Source organism: Megalops cyprinoides, chromosome 21 (assembly GCF_013368585.1).
Source record: "Megalops cyprinoides isolate fMegCyp1 chromosome 21, fMegCyp1.pri, whole genome shotgun sequence".
Taxonomy (NCBI): domain Eukaryota; kingdom Metazoa; phylum Chordata; class Actinopteri; order Elopiformes; family Megalopidae; genus Megalops; species Megalops cyprinoides.
Genome location: NC_050603.1, coordinates 16,551,744 through 16,572,298, shown reverse-complemented (window position 1 = coordinate 16,572,298; position 20,555 = coordinate 16,551,744). Strand labels below are relative to the sequence as shown.

Below are 20,555 nucleotides of genomic sequence, written 5' to 3'. Positions count from 1 at the left end.
CATTTTGTCATCACACGTCATGTATGTGGAACAGTCAATGTCTACAATTTGCAAAAAGATAAATATTTTACCAGCTAAACCCTGCAGAAGCAGGCAACATAATCCAGGAAATCATTCACAACTGTTACATTAAGAATATGATTTATGCTATTTTTAACAGAAAAGGGACTGGTTGTATATAATATTAGCACACACATACACACACGCACGCATAAATGGGAAAGAAACATACAATGACAGAAAAGTCGCATTTAAATGTCTGTTAACGCATTATACATTTAGTATATTAATGGTTCAGTTAAATCCATAACTTTGTATTTCACTGTTGTCAAGTATCACGATAGTCATGTGAAGTCCAGTGTCTCTACTTGGCTTCGAACCTATAACCCGAAACTACACAGCTCAGTGGATTTGCTACTTGACACCTGGACATCGACTGAAAATATTTTACACCTAAGAACCATGTAAACTTTCCCTAAGGTCTTGAATAATTCATTTAAAAATTCCCTCTTTCACTAGTAACGCCAGTTCGTATTTTAGTTTCTTCATAAAATAACGAATTGCAACGTGCTTAAAATATACCAACCCATGCATGCCAAGCTATCTAACCATCAATGTTAAGAACCCAATACGCGTCTCCTCATTCTGGGAGAAATGAATGCATCAAAAAGGCAACTCACCGTCAGCGAATATAAAAAATATTCCCAGGCAGTAGTGCAAAAAAGACAGACAAAAACTTCCTTAATTTATAGAATGTGATGTGAGCAAACTCGGCTTTAAAGGGAGGATGCTCCATGCGGTGGGACAGCACCCATTTTCAATCCATCGTGTGTAGACCAGCGACACGGGAACTACCGTTGATGTGAGTTTGTCTCAAACTCCTTTCACCAACCTCTCCTCTCAATGAAAGATGCGAAAGAGCAGCATCTCACCGGCTCACTTGACTTTTTAATGCCCACAATCTTGAAGGAGGCCAGTTTGGCTATTCGTTAAAATATTACTCCAGTGCCCTCTCGTGGAATGTCTTTTTAATTGCAGCTGGAACAGCACAGTGAAATTCAGTTTTCCTTAAGAGCAAATAAGATAGATTTCCATCACGATAAATGGATTAAATTGTGGTGTATCAACACAACCAGTTGAGTTGCCAATTCTCAGACTGTATTATAATACAAACATACAAGCCTTTTCTTCCAGTAAAAGAGTATCAATTTAATTTTCGACTGAACAAGCCAATTTTATATAATGTAGAAACAGAGTGTAGTTGGCCTACTTGGCTTTAAACCTTCCTGAGCACCTGTTGTAGGCTAACTTTAAGTATTCCGAGTTAGAAAATCAAACATTTGCCTTTTATTGTATTTTCCCCAGGTCATTACAGTTACATAACCGCTTACCCATAAAGGGCGTCAGAATGAAAGCTAAAAATGATCTTTAACCCAACAAATTGTGCAGCCCACCTTAAATTATGCTGACCTAGTGCACGCTGGTAGACATGCTTGGCTGAAGTGAACACTGACCATCAGCCGCAGAACCCCTGACTGCGGCCCAGGCGAGTTATACACGAATGGGGGTCAGCCAAGTGCCACTGCCAGTCGCGAATTTTCATGATTGTTCTCTGACAAATTTATTCCTGCTTTCTCACTTTTGTGTGTTTTGACATTTTTTTTTCATCATCAAATAAAGTGGTACTGTTATGTAGAGGGAGCCGAGGGCGTAGGTTTCGCTTAATTTCCCCTTTAATCCAGAGATATTGGTCAAACTGTTACTCCTGACAGCTTCTGAAATTAATCTGTCATTAATATCAGTTATTAAAGGAACAATTTTCTGATCTGCGCTGTCGATTAATCAGCAATGTTGAATTCTCTAAACCTCCATCAGAGCCATACACATGAACTTACATATTCACCACAGGGACTACATGAGGTCATTTGTTATCATCGGTCATTTGTTACATTATTATTTTCTTTTATTTATTTTGGTGGTGATGATGGTGGTGGTGGTGTGTGTGGGTCACACCCATCACGGCACTGCAACAACCAACCCTGGCTACAATTGTTTACATACCCCACCCCTGTCAAACTGACTTGGGCTGGGCTTCACATCCGGGCATCTTGGCGGGTGTCACAAGCCAGCGAAGATGGCCGCTGCAGGGAGAAGTGCAGCAACATCCATGAACTCAAATGTAAATAACAGCACCTTGGAAATCCAAAACGGAGAGGACGATGATGGGCAGAATTTATGGTGAGGACAAACTCTGCACACCAAATAACACAGGTGGCAATTCGCAGTGCAGTGCGTGTATTGCTGTTCCGGCTGCCGTGTGTCATTTAGCTTGCTTGCACGCTAACTTAGTTAATTTAACGGGCTGATCCCATCCTATGAATGGTGACAGTGGATCAGATTGTGCAGCTAAATAGCTGTGAATATGTCACGATTTATTATTGTATCACGTGCAGGTCGTCTATTTTGAGTGAAGTGTCCACGCACTCGCGATCAAAGCTGCCATCGGGGAAAAATGTCCTTGTCTTGGGTGAGTGTTATTTTCTACACATATAAGCGGAATGGTTGAGGGATGGCCCAGTGCAGCTAGCTTGCTCGCTAGCAATAGACAGAGCTGGTGCTGCAGCTAGCCAGCAGAGACAATGCATTGTCTTGCGTATAACGGTAGTAAGGTAACGTTACATCAGCTGGCTACAGGACGTTAGCTACCTGCTGGTAATACGGGTAGATATCCAGCCAATGCTGAATTTGTTTCCTCATAAATGCGTGTTAAAATAGATTTCTACCGTTAGATACAATGTTTATAGCTAATCTGCTGACTAAATCATTGCAGTGTTTGTATTGATAGGGTGTTCCCATGTTCTTTTTCAGACCGGACGACTGGCACTTGAGACAGAATCTGTTCAGTAGCAATCTAGCTAACTAGCTAATCCCCTACTAGAAGTTAATCAGTGTAATTAAAGTGTTAGGCTGTAATTGTCCCGCTGCAGCGTATTGTAGTTCTTACATACGTAGACGACTACTGCAGCGCCAGTTCGATAGCTACAATGTAGCTAGCCACAGTAGGCTAGTTAATCGCAGGTGGGATGATCGGGTTTATAGGCTTGTGTCTGTATTTACGTTGCTAGCGTTACAAACGTGACTAACTAATGTTCACGAGGTGTCCATATATTTATGTTTTAAAATGTAACGTTTTCTTAGACACACCCTTTCAGTATTAAATGATGACATAGTTTCTATAGTTTTGTACCTATACATTCCGTTAGCATAGCTTTTTTCTTTTCATTGGTTATTTAAGAACAGTAATAAAGGGTGGTGCGCCTGACAAATGGCCGAGGCTAAGTGGGGCTGGGCACGTTTCGATTTTGGGTGGGAGACCCGGGGAAATCAGTTCGCTACTAGACGTGGTGTTTGTTGGCCAACAGGGGGCACTCTTCCCTCTGGTTCAGATATGCAGTGCAGCGATGGGTTCAGTTTAATGTAGAATTTAACATCTTCAGGGAGGGGTGTTAAACTGAGGGCCTGAATTACTGTCTCAGAAAGTAGAATTGTTCCTCTGAGTTCTGGCCAGATTCTCCATCTGGCTGTTTTATCATGCCTCAGTTTAACTGGATAATCAATTCTTGCCTATCCACCTCAAATGATGTGAGGTGAGTGTTCTGGTACAAAATGGCAACTTTACATCACAAAGGTGGGTGCTGAGGTGTATATCACTCCCTCCCACGCTCCCATTCAAATTAATCCTTGGAAGCCACCTTATAGATGTAATTTATAAAAGAATACTGTTGATATAGCACAATAATTAGTAGTAGCAACAATATCATTATTACAAATAAGGTGCCCCCTTTTAATAGTCTGACAGGCCAGTGAAGATATCAGATGCTTCCTTCTGCTGCTTTGCTGTGTCCTTGTTCATTTCCTGCCCTCCGTGTTTGAAGCCACCCCCAGGGCATTACTCCTGTCCCACCGTTGTGTTTGCAGGAGAAGACGGGGCTGGCAAGACCACTCTGGCTGCCAAGCTCCAGGGTGTGGAGGAGTACATGAAGGGAAGGGGCCTGGAGTACCTCTACTTCAACGTCCACGATGATGATGTCGACGGTAAGCGCGCGTTAGCTGCCGCCGCGTGCGAGCCGCCGCGCGCTGCTCGGCTCGCTGTCTGACGGCGCGCCCCAGATAAGGGCCAGTCGCTGAATCTGAGCCCACATTCCTGCAGTGCACTTCTCTGCTGTTGCGGCGTAGGGGAGATGGAGCAGAGTAACGGTTAGGGCAATTGACCTGAGGGTCATTTGTATGAATCCTAGTGTGAACCACAGTGTAAGCTATTGCAAGGTGTTTACTTAAATTCCACCTGAAAAAAAGCAGTAAAAATTTTTTACTACATGTAATATCTAAGACTTATAAATTACATGCATCCAGGTGCCTTCCTAAATAACTAAACATGTCTGTATATGGGCTCAATTTTATTCCTTATGCATAGGAGACACCATTATCCAGGGCTTTTTTTATTTTGTCATACAGCTGAATATTTACTGAAGCGATTCTGATTGAAGTATATTGTCAAAGGGCAACTGAAATGTCCCACTGAACTGCACCTACAGCCCTCTGATTGCAAGCTACTGAACCATATTGGTGTCCCAGTTCTGTAATTGAGGGGGACTCAAATAAAAAAAGTTCACATACTTTAAGCTGGTCTGTGCTGTGTGAATAAATTCTGTGTGCTGCCCTCAGTTGCATAATAATGCATGCCATAACCTTGCTCTGTACCTGGAGTCTTACCTATGTATTTTAATGTTGCGGAGAACAGCAATCTGCTCCATATGTGGGATTAATGATTAATTCATTTTTTCTCATTTTTCAGTTCAGGGAGGCCTCTCAAGAATTAACATTTATGTCACCTTCAGTTATATATTGAATTATTTGATAGCCATCTGGGGTGGTTTGGGGTAGATGAAGTTCATAAGATCTTAGCCAGAATCATCACTTTAACAAAGTCTGTTCCTTTTTTCCCAAATTCTGAGAATCTCTGGTCCTAACTTCAACTGTCCTCTTTGTTTTCTTTCGGTGATTGTGCCATTTTGCTACAGACCAAGCCAGGTGTAACGCCTGGATATTGGATGGTGACCTCTTTCACAAGGGACTCCAGAAGTTTGCAGTGTCCTCGGAGAACCTGGTGGACACTGTCGTGCTGTTGGTGGTGGACATGTCCAGGCCCTGGATCGCCCTGGACTCGCTGCAGAAGTGGGCCAGCGTTGTCCGGGATTACATCGACAAGTTGCGGGTCCCTCCCGAGGAGATGAGAGACATGGAGCAAAGATGTACGTGGGAAGGCCACACATAGCATTACTTTTGCTGAGGTGTATTGTGGGAAATGGGCACAAGCAAAGACACACACGCAATGTATCAGTCCAATGTTCAGTGCAAGAGACAGATTTTCCTGCATCCCAGAGTAATGCTACTTCTTATTTGCCAATCGTAAGTGCAGAATTGTTCAATGTAGTTGCTTTGGTTCCACTGTACTCACCATATCGTGTGTTTTTACACAGTGGTGAGGCAGTTCCAGGAGTACACGGAGCCGGGGAGCAACCTGAACGTGTCCCCCCAGAGGAGGAACCCTGCTGCGGCCGATGGGGGGGAGGAGAGCGTGGTGCTCCCCCTGGGGGACAACACCCTCACACACAACCTGGGCGTTCCCATGGTTGTTGTGTGCACAAAGGTTTGGACCAAGGGCTTTATGAAGGTGGTCGCTGGTGCTGCAGCAGTGCTTACAGAGACGCACACATTCTTGCTGACTTGCTTACTCACTCTCCTAGCATTTGATGTAGATGTTCTGTGCGTACAGTAGAGAATTTAGCGGTATTGTCAAGCCTCTGCTTTGTCACCAGTATCCTTGAATGCCTTTAAGCAAGTAGTTGCTAGAAGCTGTTAGATATGCCGCTTATCATTTGAATTTTTCAAGAAAGTTAATTTTCAGTCTGTCTGTCATGTAAATGTGTATTGCAGGTTGCTCTTTGTCACCCTCTCTACAGTGCGATGCAATCAGCGGGCTTGAGAAGGAGCATGACTACAGAGATGAGCACTTCGACTTCATCCAGTCTCACATCCGGCGCTTCTGCCTGAAGTGTATCCTTCACTGAAACCACTGGAAACCCAGAGTCCTGGAGCCAACATGGTCGTTAGTGTGGGGGTTCTGCTGGCATGTGCCTCAGCTGTCAGATGGAATGAAACATATCATAAACTCAGACATCTTTCAGTTGTTTTTATTCTAAAAATTCCCAGCGGCCTAAAAGTAGTGACATTTATGCAGCTGGTGCCGGTTCAGTGCGGTTGCCTGACTCCCTGACGTATTTGTCAATGTAGCCCTTTTCCGCTCTCAGAATGCCACAGATCACCACCGCAGGGCGGGCTTTTCAATACAACATGCAGTCTTGTACCCTGTAGTGTTCTGCCTGTCGAACAGAGCTCAGGTGTCTGCCTCGGCTGTCATAAACCCGGAACTCGGAGCCAAAATGGCCATAGGTCTGGAGGCTGGACATATTGACTCAGGCAGAGTGTTGAGCCAACATGGCTGTAGCTGCTCAGGGGAAATGTGGTTCACACTAAGAATGTTTTCCTTGACAGTGACTGTGCAGATGGCGCAACACTACTGTACACATCCATGAAGGAGAACAAAAATCTAGATTTATTATATAAATATCTCGTACATAGGTTATATGGGTTTCCTTTCAGCTTGCCTGCTCAAGTCGTTGAGAAAGACGCAGTATTTATGTAAGTCTGGAGCTCTATCTCATTTTGTCTTTCTAGTTTAATTTTTTTGAATTAAAACTGTCCATCGTTGGGGTATGCACAGTGTATATTTGAGCAAGGCTTTCCAGCTGATGGCATCGGCATGCGTTCCATCTCTGCAGTCCTGCAGGGTGGGACAACGAGAAGAAGATCGCGATCCTGCACGAAAACTTCCAGACGATAAAAGCGGAGGACAACTTTGAAGACATCATAGTGAAGCCGTCAGTGAGGAAGGTTGTTCTCTTTATCCGGCTCAGACATGCTGGACTGTTTTGCTGTGTTTCAATCCTGTTTCACTTTCTTGCCACACACACACGCACATGCTGGGCTTTGACCTCTTTAACACTCCTCCATTCCTTTATCCTTTGTCTGAGACTGACCTGTCCTGGATGGGTCCAGTCCCCTGGGGTCCCACGGTCCGGTGTTGAGCCTGACCGAGAACATGGCCAAATGGGGCACACGTCCCTGAAGCATGGCTTTCGAGATTGGGAGGGAGCGAGGGGAAAGCCATGTGATTATCCCAGCTAAAGTGGGATAATCAAATAGGCCACATTTGGGATATTCAGGATTTCCCCCCTTTTTTCTGTTTGTCTCCAAATCTTGTCAATGGACACTCTTAGCTTTGATATGTTCACACTTGGGGAAATGATTGATTCACATTTATTTTTGGGATTTTTTTTTTTTTTTTTTTTAATCAAACTGCAGAATTATTAAAAGTGTCCATGCTATAGACATCTTCATGCATACAGTGTTAGTGCCTTATACCACATACAGTGAATAAACACATTTGCAATATGTGATCTCATGCTCAAAAGGAACAATTCAAATGCATATAACTATTTGGATGTTGATGAATGTTTTAACCAAATTCATGTGTTTTGGTTCCCAGTTTGTCCATGAAAAGGAAATTTTTGCTGAAGATGACCAAGTATTTCTAGCAAAGCTGCAGGTAACTGAAAAGGACCATCAACTCTCTCTGTTTGGACTTAGATTTTGTTTGTGTCCTATGTGATACAGAACTGGCAGAAATCTGTCAGTCAAAGAAGTTTGAAGGTGCTTAAAGCCCTCTGGAACATGCAGTTGGCTTAACTTGAGGTTCTCTCATGCAAGTGATAATTTTTGGGCTCAGTGTTAACCTCAGGCTTGGTGTGAGTCCTTTGCATGGTCATTTGCAGGTCAGATTCGCTGGTAGTCAGGTGTCCTTTCACTAAAGTGTTGTCCTTTGTGGTCTCCCTCTAGTCTCTGCTAGCAAAACAACCCCCTGTTACTGCGGGACGCCCAGTGGTCAGTATTTTTGCCTTTCAGAATTTTTCGTTTCAAAATCAAACAGAAATGAACTGATCTTAACAATATCATTGACATATAAGATTCTTAATTAACTCTTAATTAACTTAATTCAGAAAAAAAACAATGATATATATAAACATTGATGTATAAAAATCTGTGTATTTATGTGTGGGTATTTTACCTGCTGTACGTACTGAACTAAGTGATGCATTATGCTTGTTTTCTCTCCTCTAACCCCCTCTGTTGACCCCTGGTCTGAAAAGGACGCCACTAGCAGAGCTCCCGGCGGGTCTCCAAGAACAACAAACCGCTCCGCGGCGTCAAACGTGGCCAACGTCATGCCCATGCAATCAGGTACCAAGAAGATCGATCCCAACATGAAAGGTGTGTATATGAGCCGTAGACTACGGCTGCATGATGGCTCCGCCCCTTCCAGCTTTCTACTGCATCTCTTCCTTCCAAATTAAAACAAATGAAAACAGGAGCTCGCCTAACACCTTTTCTGGGATTGTGATCTTTTTGCCTTGGGTGTTTCTGCTTGCACGCATCCGTTTTCCTTTTTTCTCTCTCTCCTCTGCTTTCTCTCTCTTTGCTAATTTAAAACTAAGCCCCAAGACTAGAGTTTGGTCACAATTTTCTCATGGTTGTGTCTCCCCCTGGTGGCTGGCAGGTGGACAGACAAGCGAGGGCGTGCTGGCCAACTTCTTCAACAGCCTGCTGACCAAGAAGGCGGGGTCTCCAGGGCCAGGGGGCAGCCCAGCAGGGGGAGGAGGGAATACACCCGGGACAGTCAGGAAGTCAGGTACTGCGTGCCGTGCAAACTACGTTCTGACTCAATTATTTGGTGTACTAATCAGAATCTGTTCTCTAACGTATAGCTATTTTGTCTGCAAGGCTACAGGCTGCTAACACAAGGCAAACCCACATCCTTTAACCCACCTTCTCATTGAAAATCTGTCACGTACGGTGATGTGTTCTATCAGTGATAGAAATCCTTTTCTTTTATCTGTCCGTAAGTTGTGCAAGGAGGTAGAAAGCTAGTACATCCAGTGGAATATGTCCATAAACATTTAAAGGCTTGTCTGTGATAACATGTGAGCTGTAGCCTAAGTCCTTCAAATCGAGAGCTCTCATTCTTCCTGTACATCCTGCTGGATGGAGCTCTGCAGGGACATTGTCAAGACCTGTTCAATCCCTCTGATATCAGTACTACATCAGTGCTGTATCAGAGGCACTTTCTGAATCATTCAGTGCTCACAGTGTTACATTTCAACATTTGCAATCCAGCAGTACTAGATTTTAACTGAATCTGTTAAAGACCTTTGGTGAAGGGCAGAAAAGTAGAGGCCCTCTGGATTCAAACCTACTACCTCGAGGCCCATTACTGCTTGATCACCACTCTGTGTGTTGAAGAAGCATATTGTGTGTCCGTGTGTGTCTGTCTGTGTGTATGTGAGATTGTATCTTCACATGCTCAGAAATGTATATGTAGTCAGTGAGATGAGATGAGACTCTCACTGTCTAAGTGATAATGGTGTTCTTCACCTCCTGTGTATCAGTTACAGGATGCTGGCCCCGCTAAGGTCTGTGTTGTAACGTTGCGTTCCTTTAGCGCCTCTCCAGCAGACGTCCCCAGCTAGCGGGACCTTTCTTTTTGTCCCCGCACCATTTCAGACCTGTCTCCACTCCTGTTTCCATGTCCGTTGCTCACTTTACCCAGCGCATCCTGCATTACCTTTCTGTTCACTTTGGTTGGACACATTTCTCCCCTTTAAGTCTTCATTTGGCCTGCATTAATTGGCGTTTCCTCACTGTTAATTTCTTCCCCACTCTGTTTTGTGGCTTGTCTTGCTTGTCGAGCATCTTGAATGGCTGTTATGTGTACATGTGTTTGTAGCCAAAGCCTCCCATTTGATTCCCTTTGTCTTCACAGCGCTCTTTCCACACACGCAGCTTGCCAATGTGCCGTCTTGTTCATTTGCTGTGGCATAATGCATGATTGTCCCTCAAAGAAAGAAGCACAGGCCCAATCACGTAGCTAATTCACATAGCACAGGCTCTACACAAGACAAGTAGCTGCATGGAATTTATTTATTTTTTATGAATGAAATTTTTGGGAAATGGTGCCCCCAAATGCAGATCTAGGATCAGATAATCCATTCATAAACGTAACCTCAGCCAAGTTTTGCATTACGTTTTACACTGACCTAGTGCATGGGAGGTGCTATGCATCTGTTTATATGTGGATTACATGAGGAACATTATCACACATATTGGTTATCATGCATGAGGTTTTCATGCATTCGTATCACTAAGCCTGCATGACTGCTACATAGCATGATTACAGTCATCAGTCCTTGAAAATGTCAAAGTTAATCAGATGTCATCACAAAACTAACTAAAATCCAGATTTAGATACTCCCATGCCACCTCCCTCAGCCTGCCCTGTCAGGTTTATGTCGGAATGTCCTTGTCAGAAGCCACGGACGAGTGCCCCACTCTTCTGCTTATCTATGGCAGGGGTAGTGTGACTGCATGTGGTAGGCCTGTAACCGCATGACTTGTTCCCCTCCCTAAAGGGTCGAAACTGGGCTTGACCGACGTGCAGGCTGAGCTGGACCGCATTTCCAACAAATCCGAAATGGACACATCGTCCCCCACCTCGACGACGCCGCCAGCCGAGAACGACGAGTCTTGAAGATGGGAGGGACCGCAGCCACTCCCCCCCTCCCCCTTCTCCTCCCTCCCCGAAAAAAACCCCCTCTGCATCGCCCTACAGGAGTCTGCCTCTCTCCCTTACTTCGTCTTCTACTTCTTTGTCTTCATCTTCTTTTTCCGCGGGTGTACTAGCCAATCGCAGAGCGGAACAGTAAACTCAGACGTTATGTTGCAAGGCCGGCCGGATTTCTCGCTTGCTGGCCAATTCTTAATGTTCTGTAAGGAAAGAAAGGAGGTAAAATATCTAGCTGGAGGGCTAGCCCACAGTGAAAGGTAGAAGGAAGGCTTGTGTCCTTGTCACCCTGGGGTCATGGCCACTGGGTCTAAATGGTACACTCTGTTATGATTGCTATTGAGAAGGTGATGGTTTGGCATCCAGAAATACTTGCTTTTGTGGGCCTTTTTGGTGGTTGGATCGCTCTTGAACTGGAGTGACAGGCAGCTGCTAGTTTAGCGTGGAGGTTTGTCTTAAACCCTCAAAAGGCCAGTGTTGTTTCATTGCTAAAATTGGCTTCACTTGGACATGCATGCCATAATAACCAAAGGCGGACAAAAAAATACTGACAAAAAAAATTCACGGGAAAGAAAAAGGGAACTTCTAACCTCACCTATTTGTTGATGAACAGGTTTGTTTTTCCTAAATGAAGTTTAAAAAAATGCCATTAATATGCCATTAATCAATCAGGTCGTGGTTGCATCAGCTATGTTTTTCCGTAACCCAGTTCTGCACGGTGAAGTCCAGAACATACTGCATAACTTTCAAACGTTTGCTCTCACCACTGAGGTTTACAGAAGGAAAGAGCACGGCGTCAGTCTCCCGCAGTGGCGTTTTGTAAACACCCCTGGCATCTCATTGCTTTCAGTGTGTGATGGCCTGTCTTTCATCGGTATGTTTGGGTACAGGCATTCCCACAAAAATCTCCTGCTCCCATTCATTTAATGAAGATACTTTGTGACTTCCAGAGACATCGTGAGGCCACCTCGGTCCCCTGCATCAACCATTGTGAGGGAACAGTAGACACACACATTTGGGAAATTAGCATGAGATGAGCATAGGTGCTTGCATGCTCTTTTTCCTTCTGTAAACCTCCTTGCTATAACTTTGCTGCAAACAAGCTTAAATGTAGGTGGTGCACCTACCCCTAGGTGGTTAAAAGGGTAATGATGGACCTTAAAAAAGGTGTATTTTCATTAGAATGGGAACCCAGGGCTGTTTTCATTCATTTAACTTGCATAACTTGACGTGAGCTTGACCTGTAGACTACATTTTGTTGAAATTGAACCACAGGGAATGTGTGGTACCAAGCATGCCCCAAGCACAGGGCCTTTACAAAGCAAATGTATCAGTGCTTGTTCCATCTAAGCTGAAACATCCCCTAGGTTGTCCTCATAGAACAACCCAGGTGTCTTTAAATACAAATTACAGGTGAAATGAAGTGTGTCAAATGCGGCCTGTCTGGACTCAGCCCTGGTTCCTGGCCCCTTATAACTTAGAGAAGTATTGGAAGATGCACTACGAGTGACCATTTAAGTATTAGGTTTCATTTTGTGGCCAGTTTGTTTTGGGAGATCTTAATTACCTTTAGTTGCAATGCACTGAAGTGACATATAGATAGCATTAATCGTACAGTCAGTTAGAGGTTGCTCAGCAGCATCGGGAGAGGGGAAGGGTTTAGCCTCATCAGACGAATGTACAGTCATCATCAAACTTGAAAAGGATTGGTCCTATCATCTGAGATATTGTAGTGACGTTTCAATGGATCAGGTCTGTAACCGTTAAATAAAGTTGTATTTATTTGGACACCTTTTTTTTATTCTGAGTATTTTCATTTCATGTTTTGTGAGTGACTGGGGAGTCTGGGTCTCATTACTGTTGGAATGTAGGATTGTGCTGCCATCCTGTTAACTGTGTACAAAGACACTTCAGTGTGGGTCCAGGTCCTGTGGGGCAGCAGTGCAACATATTGGTAAGGCACAGGGTTCATACCCCAAAGGTTGCTGGTTCGATTCCCCACCAAGGCAGTGCTGCTCTACCCCTGGGCAAGGTATTTAACTCACAATTACCTTAGTAAATATCCAGCTGTATAAATAGGTAACATTTAAATATTGTAACCTATGTAAGTTGCTTTAGATATGAGCATCAGCTAAATGACAATAATGTAATGTATTGTCACGCAGGTTTAGCTTGGTGGGTTGGTACAAAGGAGGTGTTTGAAAAACTATCACAGGAGTGTGTATTTTGCGCCTCACCTTAGAATATGTACTATGACCATGAGGCCAAATATATCAGTGGGCGAAAGATTGTGCAACGGTTAACCGTAGCGCAAATGCTGCTGAAGACCTGAGCAAGAGAGTAGGTGGGTTAGCAGTCTTTTGAGAAGCAGACGCACTTGTCCAGGATGACCTACATACAGTAACACAAAGCTGGATATTTTCTGAAGCTACTCTGATTAATTGCCTTATTCCAATTTACAACAGCAAACCTGCAGTTTCATCAATCCTGAGATGTCAGGCTCGGTTCCAAAACACATACACCCACTACTGATGCATGCAGTCAAGGACCATGCATTTTATTCGCATTGGTAATCCACCTGACCTTTAAATACAACAGACATCTCATCTAAACATGTGAACGTTTCTAAATAATACTAAAAAAAGATACATACGTACGCATTTTACCTCTATATTTGCTCTAATACATACCAACAATGTTGGACGCCCTTGGACAGAATTATACGAAATTATGGAAGAAATGTATTGGTAACCAATTCACTCTACTGTATCGCTTGCACAGCAAACAACGGTGGAAAGACACCGGCACGAAATAAATCGGTTAATTTGGATGAAAATACCAAAACTGGTAAACCTGGTGCTATCTCCCATACAGTAAGCAGTCAACGGAGCCACCGCCCATTACGTTGTGGGCTGAGCCTGAGATCGGTAACGAGTAATATATTAACCTCGAGTTGTCATTTCCGCTAGAGTTCAAGCTTCACGTTGTTTTGAGCGAAACATCCAATTTACCGGCTTTATAGTAACGTGGGTGAGCTACTGTTGATAGTTATTGTTGTATTTGTAAATAGTTATCACGTAACCAGGATGGATTCCGACGATACAGTGTACAGGCCGACTACCACACAAGAAACGAAGTCGAAGAAGTGCTTCCAGATACCATCGAGACATTTGGATAAAACCAGGTTTGCCATTAAAGTCATCGAGGTGGTGAGTGTCCCATTTCATATTTCAATTTACCCAGCTGGTGCTCCTAGCCTATAGTAATTTACAAATTGCACAGCGCTTGAGAATTAAACCAAGATATCAAATAAAATTTGGACTAGGAAGATAACATCAGAATACAGAAACTATTACCCACTTTACTATTTAATCTGTAATTAATAGTTAACTAATGCTGTTATTGTGTAGACACAAAATAAAGTGAAATAATCTCATCTGTAAACGGAAACAAGTAAACTGCAACGGTAAACTCTGTTGCCGAGCGCGCCTGTTGTCTGAAGTGAATATCCAATGTTAACCATTAAAATTTCTGCGCTGTAGGGTGCAACTTCCCCGTGAACACGGTACTTTCCAAGACCATCTTGCGAGTTTTGATTATGTCTATGTGCACATTGTAAACCTAGGCTAGATGAAGTGTGGTCAGTCCTAGTTATGTGACATAATGCATTGTGCTAGAAAAATTAGTTATCTTTTATACTGAATCAGAAACAGCCTTGGTTTCCCCCTTCTGTGCGGTCAAGTCGACGTGCGCGGTGCATGCATCTCATGACACAGAACTGCGTATGTTAGGAATTCCCCAGTGTCCAACCAGGCTGCCATAGTTCTGTCTGTAAGATCAAAACATCTTACATTACTGTGTCGAGGCTAGCTCTATCTTGCCAGCACACTGGAGTACATGAACACAAAATGAAATGTTAAGCTCAGCAACACTCCTGCAACATTATGTTTGATAAACTTTTATTCACTTAAAAAGTAAAATTTTGGTAAACTGATAAATGTACCATTGTTTTCTAATTGTGTTATTGTGGGGTAGCCTGTGTTTACACTGAGCCAACAGCTAAATTCTGTGACAGACAAAACTTTGACAGATATGAAGAAACAAATGCTCATAAAATATGAAATATTATTTATAACACTGTGGGGGAGGGATTGAAATGAAATGTGTGACATTACCTGTTGGATTCGCGTTGTTAAAATGAGACTGTAAGCTGTGTGGTCACTATGTAGGTCATCAGTATTCACATTAGCCTTACTTTTGTCTGTCAGAGCTTGGTGACTAAAACATTTAAAACCTTATAGCTGTTGTCATTCTTATGGTTGATGAAATCTTTCAACCATTCACTACAGGGGACTCACATGCCTACATAGAGTACATAGAGTACATAAATCACTTTCAGTATGTCCTTTTGTTCTGTGTTCCTACTGTCCTACCGTTTACATAAGGAAGAGTGGATCCTGATGATGACACTTTGTTGAAATGTTATCGAAATCATTTGATTTTAATTGATATTGTCAGAAACAGTAAAGATAATTTAGTTCAAGGAGCAAGTATGTATTGCCTGTCAGAGTGGGCCTGTTCCTGAGAAGCTTGTTTCTCTTTCTCTCTAAGGCTGTGCCATTGTTCCCATGCATGTTTACCACTTACAGTGTGAAGCCTGACCCCATTTATCAACAGTGACCCCCTGGGTGGGAACAGATGAAGCACAACCGAATGAAAAAAAAAACAACTAACTGCCTTCTCTTTTTCTCGAACACTTTCTGTTTCACTTTGATGTGGCTGTAATGCACCACTCTACCTAACTAGGCACATGGTGCATGTTCAGCCCTGTCTTTATTTGATTTGGATGGATCAATGTTTTTGTAAATGTCAAATGTAAGAGTTGGATGCTATACACTATATGGCCAAAAGTATGTGGACACCTGACCATCACACCTATATGAGCTTATTGGACATCCCATTCCAAAACCATGGGCATTAATATGGAGTTGCCCCCCCTTTGCAGCTATAACAGCCTCCACTCTGCTGGGATGGCTTTCCACAAGATTTTGGAGTGTGTCTGGGAATTTGTGCCCATTCAGCCAAAAGAGCATTTGTGAGGTCAGGCACTGATGTTGGACGAGAAGGCCTGGCTTGAAATTGGCGTTCTGATTCATCCCAAAGGTGTTCAGTGGGGTTGAGATCAGGGCTCTGTGCGGGCCACTGGAGTCCCTCCACACCAAACTCCTCAAACCATGTCGACAGTTGCAGTTGCTTGTCATTGCGCATAGTGATGTTGGGCTTGTGTGCAGCTGCTCGGCCATGGAAACCCATTTCATGAAGCTTCTGACGCACAGTTCTTGTGCTGGTGTTGCAGCCAGAGACAGTTTGGAACTCTGTAGTGAGTGATTCAACAGAGGATAGGCGGTTTTTACGTGCTAGGCACTTCAGCACTCAGCAGCCCCGCTCTGTAAGTTTGCGTGGTCTACCGCTTCGTGGATGAGCTGTTACTGCTCCTAGACGCTTCCACTTGACAATAATAGCACTTACAGTTGACCGGGGAAGATCCAGCAGGGCAGAAATTTCGTGAACTGACTTGTGGCAAAGATGGCATCCTATGACAGTGCCACGTTTAAAGTCACTGAGCTCTCCAGCATGACCCATTCTACTTCCAAGGTTTGTCTATGGAGATTGCATGGCTATGTGCTTGATTTTATGCACCTGTTAACAATCGGTGTGGCTGAAACACCTGAACTCAATAGTTAGGAAGGGTGTCCACACACTTTTGGCCATATAGCGTATATGATGTGTTGAAGCCAGATCTGAAATGTCTAGATGAGAATTCTACAAGTTCACAAGCAGGGCTCTTGGCTAGTGTTGTGGCTGTTTGAGCAGTAAGCGGTCCCTGGGTCATAAGACATGCCTCTCTGCTCCCTCCTGCAGCTCCTGTCCTCTGTGGCCTTCATCCTGCAGGAGGTGGTGGAAGCCTGTTCGTCCTGCTTTCCGCTCTACTTCTTCGAGTTCGTCAGTTGCTTGGCCTTACTGTTCACCATCCTCCTCCTTGTCTTACTCTCCACCGACTTGCACCGGACAGTGCACATCACGTGCTGGCCCAGCCTGGTCAGTTCGCTGCCATTGTTGTGATAATGATGATGATGATGATGACGATGATGGAATACAAACATGATTATATCATAATATAGTATGAATATAATGATTATATATTTATGTTAATGTAAATAGAATATAATACACTGAAACTGTAATTTAAAGGATATGATGAGGGGATTCAAATGTTGGTCAGTCTGACAGACATGACAGAAAGTCCAAAACAAGTCATATGTAAAGACTGTGTTCTAAATTCTGGGAAAATGAAAAAAATAAATAAGAAGAGGAGGATGACATAGAGTCATAGACGGAAGAAATAAAATCTGATCCAGCAAATCTCATTCCAGATGAAGAATGCCTGAGAACCCCCCCGTTCCTTAAACCCTTTTCTGTGATTGCATACTCTCACAGGACCTGGTGTACACAGCAGCAGTAGCGTTCTTGTTCCTGATTGCATCCATCACATTCCTCGCTGATAATGAAGGAAGTCAACTGGAGAGGGCAGCAGCGGTATGTTATCTTTTCACGTGTCTATTAGTATCTATCGCCACAGCAGACACCATTGCCTTGCATACGTTTTGCACACGGATCAGTTGATACAGCTGCATATGTACTGAAAGCAGTTCAGGCTGGTAATGTTTTCCATTGGCAAGGTGCCCTTTCCACAAAATGAAGCGCCACGACTGGTGTCATACCGTGCCTTTTATTAGGAAGAAATCCAGAGAGTGCGAAAGGCACCTAATGCAAGCAGCCAGATATCCAGATGCAACCTGTTGCATCTCACAAGAATCGCTTCTTTTACACTTTCAAATGATCAAAGTCTTTACTCAGAGTCCAGCTTAGACTGGCTGATTCATATAATATAGTTTTACTGTATATTTACACAAGATCATTCAGCCATAAAGAACAACAAGAAGTAAAAAGGTAAAACAGTGAAGAGCAGTACCGGAGCTAAATATCAACATTGTTTCCCTGTTCCAGTATACAAGGGTTCAAACTACAACCATTTTTGCAAGTCATTACAATGAATTCTCTGACTTATTATAAAGGTAAGTGCTATCTAGCAGTGCCTTACAAGGTGCCCGGATCTGCAAGATTACGGGTTTACATTCAGCTCCACAGCCACCATGCTGCACTGATGCACAAAATGTCAGTGTGAGATTTAATGGTGTTTTTTTTTCATGGAGAATCATTTTATCTGTGTTACAGTATTGTGGGTGTGCCTGCTATGTGTCTATTGCACAAATATTTGTTCAAAGGGAGATCGGTGTCGAGAAAGAACAGACAAAAAAATTATTATTTCCGACTCTGCATCAAGGATAATTTTGTGCTGTCATCCAAGCCTGTCATCCCAAAATTCATTATTTGTTAAAGAAAAAAAGAATTTACACCTTTTAAAAAAAATAGACAGTAAGATATACATTTTAACTGCTTACATACTACCTAGTATCCTAGGCAATTTAAAACTAATGTGAAATGTTTAACAGAAATAAAAACAACTAATCTGAGATACATAGATTGAAATACACAGCACACTGGAGTGATAATTATCAATATGAATGGCTAAAAAATAGGTTCAGGCGGTTAAGGCACTTGCTTCAAGCACAGGTCCAGGTTAGAAACAGCCTGTGTCATCTACCGACAATAATGGGAAACCCACATCGGCAGAACACATGGGCTCTGTTTCCCCAGAGACAGAGGTGGGTAGTTTGGTTAGACTCCCATGACTGTGACACTCTTGGCACACTGTGACTCTTGCAGGTGCCTATAAGTTACTCGGATATCATGTGTCCTCCGCCAGGGTTTGGCCTCCTGATGCAACGAGGGTGAATAATTGATGTGTATATATTTAGTGACGCGTATTAAAAAGCTGCTGTTGTGTTTCAGGTTTTTGGGTTGCTGGCGACAGTTGCATTTGCGGTGGATGTAGCAGTACACATCAGGACTAAAGATGTGCCTTTCTGTAAGAGTGGAGAAGCACAGAACAGCTCCCAGAGGGCAGCGTCGGAGGCGGAGAAACTCAATTCCAACGGGGGGAACGAAGTACTGCAGTCCACATGAATGAGGATTTTTCTATCAAGGAGAATGCCAAACAGTCTGCCATTTGCAGTACCAGTCAAAAGTGTGGACACACCTACTCGTAGAAGGTTTTTTCTTTATTTTTACTATTTTCCACATTTTAGAATAATAGTAAAACCATCAAAACTATGAAATACCACAAATTAAATTATGCAGTGACCAGAAAGTGTTAAACAAAACAAACCTACCTTATGTTTTAAAGTAGCTGAGAAATCATTTAAAAAACTTTTTTTGAAAGAAATTCATACATAGGCACAACTTCACTATTTATATTTGTGTAAGAAACAAATTTCAAGCATTTAAGTGTAAGTCTTCAGATCAAAATGTCTCTGACTGAATGTTTACCATTGTCTTAACTAGGTTTGTACACACTTTTGGCTGGTACTGCAGGTTTAATGTATCTGCCTTCTTATTAGAAGTAAACATATCGATAATTTTGATTCTGCAAAAATTATAGGAGGGAACTAATGGAGAAGCAGCAGTTTTATGCCCAAAGAAATGATTACTCAACATCAGTAAGACAATTCATGATTCAACTGCTCTGTACCAGGAATTGGATTGATTTGTTACTGGTGACAGATAAGCACTTAATAGGAAAACCTCCTATCCAGGACTTGTCCTATAAGTCTTTGCCAACTTTGAAGGCCTAGTTTGTTTTTCAGCACCTTCTAAGGGGCTGGAATGGATTGAGACAGCTTTCAGATGCAATATTAGATACTTTTGATACTGTTCCGGACACTGGTAATAATGAAGTGTTTTTAATTATTATTTTTATATTTGTTGTCTCTCAATAAATACACTATATGGCCAAAAGTATGTGGACACCCCTCCTAACTATTGAGTTCAGGTGTTTCAACAAGTGCATAAAATCAAGCACATAGCCATGTAATCTCTGTAGACAAACCTTGGAAGTAGATTGGGTCGTACTGGAGAGCTCAGTGACTTTAAACGTGGCACTGTCATAGGATGCCATCTTTGGCATCTTTGGCACAAGTCAGTTTGTGAAAAACTGTCTCTGGCTGCAACACCAGCACAAGAACTGTGCGTCGAGAGCTTCATGAAATGGGTTTCCATGGCCGAGCAGCTGCACACAAGCCCAGCATCACTATGCGCAATGACAAGCAACGGCTGGAATGGTGAAAAGCACACCGCCACTGGACTCTGGAGCAGTGGAAACGCGTTCTCTGGAGTGATGAATCAAGCTTCACTATCTGGCAGTCTGATGGACGAATCTGGGTTTGGCGGATGCCAGGAGAGCGCTACCTACCGGAATGCACAGTGCCTACTATAAAGTTTGGTGGAGGAGGGATAATGGTCTGGGGCTGTTTTTCAGGGTTTGGGCTAGGCCCCTTAGTTCCAGCGAAGGGTAACATTAATGATACAGCATGCGAAGACATTTTAGACAACTGTATGCTTCCAACATTGTGGCAACAGTTTGGGAAAGGCCCTTTCCTGTTCCTTTGCCCCTGTGCACAAAGCAACGTCCATAAAGACATGGTTTGAGGAGTTTGGTGTGGAGGAACTTCAGTGGCCCACACAGAGCCCTGACCTCAGCCCCATTGAACACCTTTGGGATGAATTAGAATGCGAA

General features: G+C 43.1%; 3 protein-coding genes across 4 annotated transcripts in view; 2 read left to right on the top strand and 1 right to left on the bottom strand.

Annotated features, from left to right (window-relative positions):
• Positions 1-885, bottom strand: part of cpne4b (copine IVb) — a 42,483-nt gene extending 41,598 nt beyond the window's left edge. The window contains exon 1 of the mRNA XM_036555294.1: positions 681-885. The gene's annotated coding sequence lies outside the window, so the exon portion shown is untranslated. The remainder of the gene's footprint in view (positions 1-680) is intronic.
• Positions 886-2,125: 1,240 nt separating this feature from the next.
• Positions 2,126-12,057, top strand: dync1li1 (dynein, cytoplasmic 1, light intermediate chain 1). Of its 2 annotated transcripts, none has more exons than XM_036516000.1 (13): positions 2,126-2,238; positions 2,454-2,527; positions 3,979-4,095; positions 5,082-5,312; positions 5,541-5,710; positions 6,024-6,117; positions 6,627-6,762; positions 6,903-7,014; positions 7,670-7,729; positions 8,020-8,064; positions 8,331-8,421; positions 8,738-8,869; positions 10,647-12,057. In XM_036516000.1, exons 1-13 carry the CDS (start codon positions 2,135-2,137, stop codon positions 10,763-10,765), a joined length of 1,485 nt encoding a protein of 494 aa, XP_036371893.1. In that variant the 5' UTR covers positions 2,126-2,134; the 3' UTR covers positions 10,766-12,057. The 2 variants fall into 2 exon arrangements, with proteins under 2 accessions (XP_036371893.1, XP_036371891.1); XM_036515998.1 differs by having other exon boundaries at positions 8,331-8,451.
• Positions 12,058-13,758: 1,701 nt separating this feature from the next.
• Positions 13,759-19,025, top strand: LOC118796228 (CKLF-like MARVEL transmembrane domain-containing protein 4). The gene is made up of 4 exons (XM_036555023.1): positions 13,759-14,007; positions 16,721-16,897; positions 17,297-17,395; positions 18,773-19,025. Exons 1-4 carry the CDS (start codon positions 13,885-13,887, stop codon positions 18,944-18,946), a joined length of 573 nt encoding a protein of 190 aa, XP_036410916.1. The 5' UTR covers positions 13,759-13,884; the 3' UTR covers positions 18,947-19,025.
• The last annotated feature ends 1,530 nt before the right edge of the window (positions 19,026-20,555 follow it).